Source organism: Babylonia areolata, chromosome 29 (assembly GCF_041734735.1).
Source record: "Babylonia areolata isolate BAREFJ2019XMU chromosome 29, ASM4173473v1, whole genome shotgun sequence".
Taxonomy (NCBI): Eukaryota; Metazoa; Mollusca; class Gastropoda; order Neogastropoda; family Buccinidae; genus Babylonia; species Babylonia areolata.
Genome location: NC_134904.1, coordinates 26,665,371 through 26,678,796, shown reverse-complemented (window position 1 = coordinate 26,678,796; position 13,426 = coordinate 26,665,371). Strand labels below are relative to the sequence as shown.

Sequence of the window (13,426 nt, the reverse complement as noted above, 5' to 3'; positions counted from 1 at the left end):
AGTCGCAACTTACAGAGGGTAGCCAGTAAAACCGTTGAAAACAGACTACATTCATACGCTATCTTGATTCAGAAGATGATTAATGCCTGTTCATTACTTATTTCCATTTATTACTTCGCAGACCGGAGTTTTCCAGACTTTGTTGCTTTCAGCATGCAACTGAAATGGCAAAAGAGTGCGGTGTTTTTCTGCATGGTTTTAACAGGCATGCACATGAAAACATTGAAAATACTACTGTTCCAGGGTGTTTTTTGCAAAGATACTTACCGACAGCAAAGATAAGACTTTGAAGATGTGATATCTATAAAAATCCCGATCTTCATTATTTTGACCCTAACCACTTGTTTTTGTGTACAGCTAAGAATTGCTAGATGCGACTTTAGCCGGGTTTTCGTGTGCTGCGTCACAAATAATAGAATAAAATAATAGAACAATGATTTAAACTAAAAAACACAAGTTATGATTTTGCACTGATGATATATTACTGGTGAAAAGGAATGTTTTTGTGTCAGAAAAGTAGCATTAGCAAAAAACAGATGCTCCGAACTTGTAAATGATTTGAACAATCTGGGTCAGGTTGAGCTGAGCAAAGATATACATACCCATTGCATGTACTCTAAAAAAAAAAAAAAAAAAAAAAAAAGGGAAGCTGCTGTAGAAAATATCAAGTGAGAAGTGAGCATGATTATTTCCTGTTTTGCAAATTAATACTGCATGATCATAAATAAAATAATGTAATCATTCACACTTTTGATTTGACTAAAAATATCTTACCACTTTCAGTAGAAGGTGGCTGGCAGCAGGAAAACTGGATGCCAAGAGTGATGCATTGATCTCTGACCGTCATCTGTGTGTTACAGCTGACTTCGGTTTTGCTCGCTTTCTGGAAGATGGGAAGATGGCAGGAACCTTGTGTGGATCACCCATGTACATGGTGAGTGTGTGTGTGTGCATATGTGTGTATCACTGTGTACATGTGTGTGCGAGTCATAGATATGTATCTGCAATATCCTGACATGTTTTTGATCTGAGCATCTAACAGAAGTAGTGTAGTAAAATGTGTATGTGTGTGTGTGTGAGACAGACAGACAGAGAGAGAGAAGGGGGGGGCGGGGGGGTAGCTTTGGGGAATGGAAGGGGACTGGAGATGTATTTGAATTATGTTTTAAAACAATTTCTTATTGGGAATTTCTTATTTTGTTTGTTTTTAATTGGAGAAGGTGGGAGAGAGGGTTTGGGGAAACCAAGTGCTGCATATTGTTTTTTTCCATCTGCATGTTAATAATAATAATAATAATAATAATGGTATTGATATAGCGCTGGATCTTGTGCAGAGACAAATCAAAGCGCTTTCGCACCAGTCATTCACACGCATGCATAACTCTAATACTGTAGAAACTAAAGACAAGGAAGGGCAGGCAAGGGAGGCTATTTTGGGAAGAGGTGGGTTTTAAGGCCAGACTTGAAAGAGCTGAGTGTGGAGACTTGACGAAGCAAAAAAGAAAGTTCATTCCAATCGCAAGGTCCAGAAACAGAGAAAGAACGGCGGCCAATAGTCGAGTGTTTGAATCTGGGTATGCGTAAACAGAGTGGATCCGAGGCCGATCGTAGTGAGCGAGATGGAGTGTAGAGGTGAAGGCAGCCGCAGAGATAGGAAGGGGCAGTTTTGTGAATGCATCTATAACATAGAGTACTGATCTTGTACTTTATTCGGTGTGAGACAGGGAGCCAGTGGAGATGTTGCAAAAGAGGAGTGATGTGCTCATATCTTTTCTTTCTGAGGACGAGTCGGGCAGCAGAGTTTTGTATGCGCTGAAGGGGCTGAATGGATGAAGCAGGCAGACCAGACAATAGAGAGTTACAGTAGTCAAGGCAAGAGAGAATGAGAGAAACGACAAGTCTAGATGTTGCGTCAGTGGACAGATATTTTCGGACGGCACTGATGCGTCGCAGTTGACAGTAGCAGGACTGATATGTCTGACTGATAAATTTTTGCATGGACAGTGTATTGTCAAGGACAACACCGAGGTTCCTGACTGACGTGGAAAGAGGGATGGATGTACTGCCAAGTTTGATTGTGTCAATTGTGATGGAAGACAGTTTTTGTTTAGTTCCTGTGATCATTGCTTCAGTTTTGTCCGCGTTCAATTGTAACTTATTTCGAGTCATCCAGTTTTGAATGTCCAGGAAGCAGTTGGATGTTTCTTGCAAGAGCGACAACAATTTTTCAGGGGTATCACTCTTCTGGAGTTGAGTGTCATCAGCATAAGAATGATGAGTGATATTATGGCAGTTGATAATTTCAGCGAGAGGAGCAGTATACAGTGTGAAGAGCACTGGGCCTAAAACAGATCCCTGTGGGACTCCATGTTCGATTTTAACGGGTTCAGATTGGAAATGATCAACAGTGACAGACTGGAATCGATCAGTGAGATAAGATTTGAACCAGTTTAGAACAGTGCCGTTAATACCAAATGTAAAATGAAGACGGGAAAGAAGGATTGAATGGCCTATCGTATCAAAGGCGGCTGACAAGTTTACAAGGACAGCATGCTATTTCATACATGGTCTTGTCATGTGGAATAAATTTCCATACCAGATGAGTCAATGCTGAAACCAAAGAAATCTTGGTTCAAATCTGGCCTCAAAAGCATGTACAAATCTGCTTTTGTTGGTGTCTAGGTGTTGGCATGTGGTGTCTGTGATAACGTTTTCTGTGTTTTTAATTATTTGTAACCATTTTTCCCCTTTTGATATTGATTGTTCTTGGGAGGTAAAGCGCATTACATTATAAAACCCATTATTATTTTGTTATGAATTATTATTTAGCCTGGTCACCTTATCAAGCAAGATTTCCTGTTGGAACACATACCTGCATACAAAAATATAGAATCCATTAATCAAGAAAAAGATAGAAAATGCAAGAAAAAAACAACCTTTGCTGAGATTTCCTGTTGGATCACATGCCTGCATACAAAAATATAGAATCCATTAATTAAGAAAAAGATAGAAAATGCAAGAAAAAAACAACCTTAGCTGCTTGGATGCATAGTTTACAAGAATGGAAGATGGCTGCTGGAAAAGAGAGTGCTACAAAGGCAAGCAGAAGGGAGGTAATATACTAAGGGAGGTCACTAACCGCTGCTACATTTAATTCTCTGCCTGAGCAGAGTAGCTATTTGCACAGGACAGAAATCATACCCTTGCTGGAATTCGCACCAATGGGTCACTGCAGGTGTGGTAGATCAAACGTAATTTTAAGGAATAAGTTTCTGATTACGATAATGATCATTATTAATTCCCACATTATTTTTTGCGATGTGAATTGAGTTGTTATCAATATCATTATTATTAACTCTGTGATGTTCTAATGATGACGCTGACTGACTGACATCTGTTCACCCCCTCCACCCCCACACCCCCAGGCCCCAGAGGTGATCATGTCCCAGAAGTACGACTCCAAGGCAGACCTTTGGAGTGTGGGCACCATCGTCTTCCAGTGCCTGACCAACAAGGCTCCTTTCTTAGCTAGCACCCCACACCAGCTGAGAGATTTCTACCACAGCCACGTCGACCTCAAACCCAGGTGGGTAAGGAGGGGTGATGTGGAGGGAGGTTCAGTGGTAGAATAACACACAGTGATAATGATGACAGGAGTAAGGACATTGGTGTTTGGTTGGTGGGGGGGGCGTGGAAGGGGCATACATTTTTCTAATCAAACATTTGTTGGATGGGGGTTTCTGTGGTAGAATGAATCGTTATTTTCATACAGGTCATTTGTTAAGTGAAGTCTCCCATGGACTTCTGGTTTGGCCTCCGATGTCGGCAGGCCATGTTCTTCTGTGCTGTGTGCTTTTTTTTTGCAAAAAGATAGTGGCTTCTATATGTCGAAGGATTTAGCTCCAGGATTGTAAGTGAGAAAAGCGAGTTAGTATACTGTGTGTTTTTACTGTGCTCCTTTCACCAACACCTGTGTGCGGAACGAGAGAAAAAGACCAGGAGAAAGCAGTTTCCAGTGTTGGAGCCACCATGGCGGCGGCCACTCCAGCCCCGCCAGCCGTGGAACCAGTACACGTTACTGCCAGGGCACTCCCTACATACGAGACGCTGCCTACAGTGTATGATATTTGTGTTGCCACAGAGGCTTGGCGGTCGAGGAACAATTCAGGGGGCGCAGCAGATTCACGGTCTGTGGCGGATATATCCGCGTAATCAAGAAGTAAGAGACCATTTGTTACTGGAAGGGTGCCTGTTCAGGGGAGCACGAGTGTCTCTTCTGGATAGGAATCCTTTTGTTAACAAAGACCAAGGGGATGAAAAACCCACCACAAAGCTGTGGGTGAATAACATCCCACTAAGTGTCAGTAATGAACTAATTGAAACAGCTCTGAAAAAGAGATAGGGGTAGAGCTACAGTCATCTCTCCGAAATGAGCTGGCAAGGAACCCCGACGGGCGACTGACCCAGTTTGAAACTGGCCGCCATTTTGTATACATCATGGTACCAGTCATACCACTGAGGCCAGTTATGAAAATTGGTGTATTCAGTGCAGACATTTATCACAAGGAACAAAGACAAAAACAAAAAAAGTGTAATAAATGCCTGCAGGAGGGACATGTGGCAGCTAACTGTGAAGGGGAGATGGTCTGCAAAGGTTGCCTGCAGCAGGGGCATAAAAAAAATGGACTGCCCCTCTTCGGTGCCCCTCAATGCTGAGGAAGAAAAAGTAAGGGAAGAAGCAAAAACAGCAGCATGCGAGCCACAGGGCAGCAGTCAACCAGCACTGACACTGCCAGGCGAGCAAGTGCTAGTGTGCGGCAGAGGTGATGCGAGCAACATGCAGGGCCAGAAAGCAGCTAGTCCAGTGAAGCCGACGCACACATACACCACAACAACGAGCCTTGCTGGAAGAAAGGAAAAAAAGGAGAGGAGTGAATCTCCCACAACGCCAGTGCCTTACCCAAACAGCCCCAACGACCCTCCAGTGGGTGCCTGCACATGTAGGCCTCCCAGGCAACGAGCGTGCAGACCACCTCGCTAAGGAAGGAAGCCAGCTCACACAGCCAACTATTCCTGCCACATATGAGGAAACAAAAACTCTCCTCCGCAGCAGATTCCGAAGAGGCTGGGTCACCCTGAACGGAGGCTACCAGGCACACCAAGATCCCATCAGGACACTGGAGAGAAGACACCAGACTACCATCTACCGCCTTCGCACAGGACACTGCGGCCTCCGAGCACACCTGAAGAGGATTGGAGTGGCAGCCACATCCCTATGTGATTGCGGCCAGGCTGACCAGACCCCATCCCATATTCTCCAAGACTGCCCCCTGTATGAGAAGATGCGGCAGCAGTCCTGGCCTGGGGGTGCTGACCTCAACACCAAGCTCTGGGGGACGGCAGCCGCTCTTCACCGGACGTCCGAGTTTGTGGCATCCCTCGGACTTCGACCCTGACTGCGTAGCTGTCGAACACAAAGAAGAAGAAGAAGAAACGGCCGACTGTAGTGGCCCCGGACAGAGCAAGAGGAGAGGAAGAGACAGCAGACAGCATGGAGGAGGGGGCCAACACCTTGCACATGTTCTCTCCCCACCAGTCTTACCTCTCCCTCATGACCTTTGGCTTCGTTTTATGGACTTGTGATTTATGATTAATGATTTTGGTTATCTGCTACAGAAATTTGAAGAAATGTTATCCCCACACCAGTTATGAACCACGATATATGTATTGGTACTTTAAATGTGCGAGGTCTGAGAAATAAGCTAAAAAGAAAAGTTGTATTTGACGTCCTCAAAAAACAAAAGTTAGATGTGGCATGTTTGCAGGAGACACACGTTACTTACAGATGATGTGATGCATGAAATCAACAGACAATGTTCCGGAAGCATATTCCATAGTGCAGGAAGTAACAGAAGCAATGGACTCATTATCCTCATTTCCAAACTTAAGCAGATGCAGGCAGAATTAATTCATGCAGCAGAGAGAATACTACTAAATTAGAGTCATGCATGACAACAAAATAACCATCATCGCTAATTGCTATGCACCAAACTCGACTGTAGATAAATTAGAATTCATAAACCAACTGGGCAGCCTACTGCTAAAGCAAGACTACAACCATTTGTGGGTACTGGGTGATTTCAACACAACAATAAGCCATCTAGATAACATCACAGGCAAACCACACTCACCACGAGAAAACGAAGCTCTCATGGAAGTGTTATCTTCTCTAGACCTGGAAGACACATGAGATCTATCCACCCAGATGTCAAAGAATATACTTTGTCAAGATCCACTCCTTTCACAGCAAGGAGAACTGATTATATTTTCTGTGGCACTATCTCCCAAGCACTCGTGCAGAAAACAGACATTGAGTTATTTCCCCACTCAGACCACAAACTTGTGAAAGCAATATTCAGCACAAACAGGTTTCAAAGAGGTCCAGGATACTGGAAGTTTAATAGTTTGTTGCTATCAGAGGAACGTTTTCTGGAAGAAACAAATGAATTTATAGATTCACATTTCTCAAAATATAAAGACGAAAATCCACAAAAAGCCTGGGAAATGTTTAAAGTTAGATACAAGTCCTACTGTATCAACTAAATAAAAATCGCCAAAAATAGAGCTTCAAATAAACATGCAAAAATCAAAATACTGTACTACATTGAGCAAAATCTGACACAAAGCATTCTTGATAAAAACATGATAATGAAAGTGCAACAACTAAAAAAAGAAATAGAACTACAGGAACTAACAGAAGCAAGAGGTGCTCAGATTCGTTCAAGAGTCAAGTGGATAGAGGACGGGGAAAAAAACACAAAATACTTTCTCCGCATTGAAAGGGCCCAAGGAGCTGCGAACGTAATATCATCTTTAGGATAAACCAAAACATGACAGACAATCCACAGACAATATTGAACCAGATCGAGAAATTTTATACAGAGCTATACAAGAAAGACTTATCCGTAGATAAAGGTAGAAACATAAGAGGCCATTTCCTGAGCAGCGAAGATTATCCAGTACTTCCAGAAGAAGAAAAAGACCTCTGTGACAAAGAAATAACTCTGGACGAGCTAACAGTAGCACTCACATACTTAAACAAAGACTCTGCACCTGGTAGTGCCTCCCGAAACCTGGAGGGGGTCAGGCTGGTATTCTTTTGACCCCCTCCCGGGAGGGTCACTACCTTGTCGTGGTCGGGAGGCTTAGTGGCCAGTGATCGAGCGAGCTATGTCAGCGGGGGCATCAGTGCTTCTTGGGGTTTGCTGCTCTGGTCCCAGGTCTTAATTGACAGCCTACATAGCCATCGTAGCTGTTCGGGCTGAATAAGTGGTGGTTTTTGTACTGATGCCCCTGATAGGGCTTCCCATGCCGAACAGGTCGTGAGTGAGGCCCAAACTAAACGTGACCCACTGTCCCTTTCGCTATTCTCTATTCTTTTTACCGCCTCTTTTCTGTCCTCAGCTCCCCATCAAGCCTTCTTTTCCACATTCTTTTTTCTCTGCGGCCTTCTTCAGGCCCGCCGTGTTTGCCGTGCGGCGCGACCTGTGATGGAGGGGAATGAGATCCTGGGGATTGAGAGAGCATGCTGCTCTCAACACATCCCTTTGGCTCGGACCTCTCCTAAGACAGGCGGCACACATTGGCCCGTGTGTGTCAATCGGCTACCCCTTCGTGGGGCTGGGTCAAGACTGGCAGTTTGGAGGCTAATGAAGATAACCCCCATAGTGCTCGGTTCTCTGTCCCCGGGAGCTGGGCATGATCGGGGGGGGAACACGTTGGAGCTAGGCTGTTGGTCGTATATCCCTCCCGAAACCTGGAAGGGGTCAAGCTGGTGTTCCCTTGACCCTGGCCCCTAAGTTGGACCCCATGGTAGGTGGGTAAGGGAGGGATGAAAATACAATTATTTAAACATGAATTCTAAACAAATACACCCCCCTAAACAGACGATTCGGACTCAGATTCGGAGGTCGTTGAGACCTCTGGATTTTGGCCGTCGTGGCTTGTGATGGAGGGCGCTGATGACGACAAGCCCTTGTCGGCTCTCAGCCCCTTCACTATCCAGAAGGGCTTTCAGTGTCTGGCAGGATCGCTGAAATCCATCAAGAGGCTGAGGAGCGGAGCGTTTTTAGTGGAGACAGAATCTAAAAGGCAGACACAGCTTCTGCTCAAGGCAACCACTTTTGTGGATAGAGCGGTGAGGGTTTCCCCTCACAAAGGTCTCAACTGCTCAAAGGGGGTCATCAGATGCCCGGAGTTGAGAGGAGTGTCTGAAGCAGAAATCAAGAGCGAGTTGTCCTCTCAGGGAGTGACCGACGTGTACAGGGTGACGGTGAAGAAGGGGTTGGACAGAGTCCCGACCAACACATTCTTCCTCACCTTCTGCTGTCCGAATGTCCCCAAGGACATTCCAGTCGGATACCTGATGGTGAGTGTAAGCCTGTATGTGCCGTCCCCTCTAAGATGTTTCAAATGCCAGAAATTTGGACACGTGAGAGACCGATGCAAGGAGGAAGAGGCGTGTGGCACCTGTTCAAAGGCGGCGCACCAGGGCGAATGCGTCAGTCCAGCCCGTTGTGCAAACTGCGGAGGTGGCCACCCGTCCTCATCGAAAGACTGCCCCGCCTGGAGAAAGGAAAAGGAAATCCAGAAGGTGAAGACAGAAAAGAAGATATCGTTCTTTGAGGCAAGGAAACAGGTGGAGGCCGCGTCGCCTAAGGCGTCTTATGCCTCTGTCGTTAGACCCAAGATGGTGGACGTCGCAGTCCAGACGACGTCCACAGGGACGCAGACGGACGACGTACCTACCTCGTTAGAACCGCTAGCCTTGGGTGGAGGCGCCGTGTCCATCCCTTCCCATCCTGTGCGGCAGTCCTCAGGGGCTGCTGGGCGGGAGCGGAAAGCCTCGGGCGGAGGCACGTTGTCCGCCTCCTGCCCCACCCCACCCCCGGGCCCCCGTCGCCCTGCCTCTCGTCAGGCTGGCAGAGGTGGCCAGAAACCCCCCGTACCTCCAAAACTCAAGGAGGGGAGCGTTGCGGCCTCAGCGGGATCGGGAAGGGCCAAGGTGGTGGATATTCCGACTTAGTTGGAATCAGAAAAATTCAATTCTAAAAATAAGTACTCCATCCTGGCCGACCTTGAGCCACCGCAAGCAGAGGAGCAGGGGGTAGCGATGGAATAGGCTGCTGCTTTATTTTTTTTAACCTTTTTAATGGCGGTGATCCACTGGAACATCCGGGGGTTCTTCGCCAATATACAGGAACTTCAGCTGCTTTGTCGTGCTTTGAAACCTTCAGTGCTGGCGCTGCAGGAGACTGCAAAGAGATGGCAAGGTTTTATCTCTCTCTGGTTTTAACTCCGTTTTTAAACCCACTCAACCGAAGCAAGAGGGATTGACGGGAGGTGTCGCTCTTTTTATATGCAAGTCCCTTTTATACAGTACAGTTCCTTTAAGCACCCCTTTACAGGCAGTGGCAGTCAGAGTCACACTTGAGAAAACCATCACTGTCTGCTCTCTGTACCTTCCTCCTGCCGTCCGTGTTCTGAGGCAGGACCTCATGAACCTGGTCGACCAACTCCCACGTCCGTTTTTACTGTTGGGCGACTTCAATGGACACTCCCCGCTCTGGGGAAGTGAGATGACGTCAGCCCGAGGTCTTCTCTTGGAAAACCTTCTTTCCGATATGGACTTGTGCTGTCTTAACGACAAGTCTCCCACTTACCTGCATCTGTCCTCTGGAAAGCTCTCGTGTTTAGATCTGTCGGTCTGCGATCCATCGTTGGTCCTGGACTACGAGTGGAAAGTGCACGACGATCTGCACGGGAGTGACCACTTTCCTGTCGTCCTCCGCCCCACAGATGGAGAAGGTGACTCTGTGCCTGACCGCCTGTATTACGACAAAGCAGACTGGAGTTTTTTTACCACCAAGATAAGAGCGGAGCTGCAGGAAGAAACAGTATTGAAAAGCAAGGACCCTGCTGACGCTCTGACTCGGATCGTTTTAGATTGCACCAAAGCAGCAGTCCCATCGTCTACCTCCAAGCCTCAGGTCCCTAGAACGCCCTGGTTCAACGCGAAATGTCGGGAGGCCCGCAAGTCTCGGAAGAGAGCGCAGCGACGCGTCTTTCGGAGACCGATAGCGTTCGAACCCATCAACAGCTGAGGGCGAAAGCCAGGTATGTTTTTAAAAAGAGCCAGAGGAAGTCATGGAGAGATTTTTGCTCTTCCTTAACCTCCAACACACCCAAGAAGAAAGTGTGGAGGGTTTTAAAAAGAATTAAGGGCAAAAACGTATGCCCGACCTTTCACCATCTTAAACTTTCAGACGCTCTGGTCACAGAGAAGAAAGCAGTTGCCAATTTGCTTGCCTCCACAATAGAACAGAACTCGAGATCTGCTAACAAATCTGCTCGGTTTCTTAAAACCAAAAACCTGTCAGAAAAAACACCATGTAACTTCTTTTCCGACAACACAGAGAATTACAACCTTCCTTTCACAATGAATGAACTTAAATCTGCCCTTCAGACCTGTACGGATTCCTGTCCAGGAATGGACGAGGTCCATTATAAACTCCTAAAGCACCTTCCCCAAACCTGTCTGGACACCCTGCTTAAAGTTTATAACCACATCTTGGTCACAGGCTTCTTTCTACCCTCCTGGCGGAAAGCCCTCATAATCCCGCTGCCAAAACCGGGAAAAGACCCCTCAAACCCCTCCAACTACCGCCCAATTGCACTGACCAGCTGCATCTGCAAACTGATGGAGAAGATGGTCAACGGTAGACTGATGTGGAAAAGTAGAGACCGACGGCCTTCTGGCGAAAGAACAGTGCGGTTTCCGCAAGCATCGCTCTACCGTTGACCATCTGGTTCATCTGGAAACCACTGTAAGAAATGCTTTTGTAAACAAACAACATGTGGTGGCCATATTTTTTGACTTGGAGAAAGCTTACGATACCACGTGGAAGTTTGGTGTTCTCTCAGACTTGCACAAGCTCGGCTTCCGAGGACACCTGCCTCAGTTCATCCACAATTTTTTACAAGACAGACAATTCCAGGTGAGAGTCGGCACCACCCTGTCCAACATTCACGAGCAGGAGCTGGGTGTCCCACAAGGGAGCATCCTGTCGCCGGCTCTTTTCAGCATCAAAATTAATGACATTGTTCAATCCGTTCAGAAAGGATCGGACAGCTCGCTGTTCGTGGATGATTTTGCCTTATATGCAACCGGCAGCACGTACGCCAGCATCCAGCGACGGCTTCAGCTCTGCGTCAACAAAATCCAGTGTTGGGCAGAGGAGAATGGCTTCACATTTTCGTCCTCCAAAACTGAATGCATCCATTTTCATAATTTTCGCCAGTTCTATCCGGACCCTGAAATCCGTCTGGGAACATCCACCATCCCGGCGGTCAAGGAAGCCAGATTTTTAGGGGTCGTCTTCGATCAGAAGCTGAACTTCCTCAGCCACATTAAACAGTTGAAAGTATCTTGCCAAAAAGCCCTTAACATCATCCGAGTTGTGGCACACACGAACTGGGGTGCTGATAAGAGAACTCTCTTGCACCTCTACAGAGCCCTGGTCCGGTCCAAACTGGATTATGGAAGTGTGGTATACGGCTCGGCCAGACCGTCCTATCTGAAACTGTTGGACCCTGTACACCACCAAGGGCTCCGTCTCAGCTTAGGTGCGTTCCGCACCACCCCTGTGCACAGCCTGTATGCAGAGGCGGGGGAACCGCCTCTCTCCAACCGCAGACTGAAGCTGACCCTAAACTATTATTTGAAATTGTTTTCTGAACCTACAAACCCTGCTTACGACACTGTATTCAACAACCCTTTCAATAAGAAATTTACAGACAACCCAAACTGCATACCTCCTCTCGGACTCCGCATTCAGCCGCACTTGGAAAATGCCATCTGGATGTCGGTGGCATCTCAGATTTCTCTAAGTTCCCTGACAGCCCCCCGTGCACCTTTACAACACCTGAGGTCCGATTCGATCTGGCCTCATACCGAAAAGACACCACCAGTTCTCTGGCCTACAGAACTTACTTTTCGGAACTGTGCCACCAATTCCCCACTTTTCAAAGCATCTTCACTGACGGTTCCAAGTCAGAGGACGGAGTCACTGCATCTGCGTTCTGTCCCGCCTTTCCTGTCTGACAGCTCGGTGTACACTGCGGAACTGACCGCTCTGGTTCTGGGGTTAAAAATGGTTCTCTCTTCGAAACGGAAGAGATTCATGATCTTTTCCGACTCCTTGTCAGCCCTGGAGGCGATCACCTGCAGGAATATCACTCATCCCAAACTGCTGGAATTTTATGAAACTTTTACTCTCGCAACGAAGAAAGGATATGAGGTTGTGTTGGCCTGGGTTCCCAGACATGTTGGCATTCGTGGTAACGAAAGGGCGGACCTGCTGGCCAGGAACGCTGTAAAGAAAGAATTGTCCAGATCCTTGGTACCCTATACAGACATGAAGCGGAAGGTGAACACCTACGTTAAGGATCTTTGGCAAGAGGAGTGGAACACCCAGACGGACAACAAGCTCTTCCAGATCCGTCCGGACCTAAAAGAGACCCTCCCTTCAGGGGTGAAGAACAGAAAGGAGGAGTCTGTGCTGTGCAGACTGCGCGCGGGGCACACTTTTTTTTACTCATTCTTACTTGTTGAAGGGGGAAGAGGCCCCTCGATGCATTCCCTGTGACGAGCCTCTCACCGTGAAACACGTGCTCCTTGATTGTTGGGATCTGCATGACATTAGACGCAGACATTACACTGCGGTTTCTTTGAAGACTTTGTTTCGTGATGTCCCTCCGTGGGCGCTGATGGACTTCTTAAAAGAAGTGAACCTTTTTAACCAGATTTGAAGGTTTTAAACTATGGAAGTTTTCTTTTTAACTTTGGAGTGGAAAGTTTGAAGTGGTGACTCGTTTTAATTGGTCGTTTTTTTTATCCTTGTAGTAGTTATTGACGCGGCGATAGCCTTGAGATGGCCTTAGTGGTCGGCGAGGCTCTAAGCACCATAATTTCATTTCATTTCATTTCAGGCGAGAGTACAGGAAAATGCTGACATGTCAGATCCGTTCCCTTTGGTAAATGGAATGAAGCAGGGCTCCGTCCTGGCACCCACACTGTTCTCCATTCTCTTCTCTGCCATGCTGAATGACGCCTTCCAAGACTGTGACAGGGGCATCTACATTGAGTTTCGCACAGATGGCAAACTGTTCAACTTGCAGTGACTCCGCGCTAAGTCCAAGGTGCTTTAGGCACTGTTGAGAGAGTTCCTCTTTGTTGATGACTGCACGCTTGCTGCACACACCCATGATGACATGCAGTTCATTATGGACAGGTTCTCAACCTCCTGCAGGCGCTTTGGACTCACTATCAGCCTCAGCAAGATGGAGTCCATGTATCAACCAGCTA

The 13,426-nt window shown here is 47.0% G+C and overlaps 1 protein-coding gene across 1 annotated transcript in view; it reads left to right on the top strand.

Annotated features, from left to right (window-relative positions):
• The window catches only part of LOC143274627 (serine/threonine-protein kinase unc-51-like), a 69,520-nt gene that overhangs the window by 29,341 nt on the left and 26,753 nt on the right, over positions 1–13,426 (top strand). The window contains exons 8-9 of the mRNA XM_076578497.1: positions 861–934; positions 3,426–3,586. Of these exons, the coding sequence (XP_076434612.1) occupies positions 861–934; positions 3,426–3,586 (235 nt within the window). The remainder of the gene's footprint in view (positions 1–860; positions 935–3,425; positions 3,587–13,426) is intronic.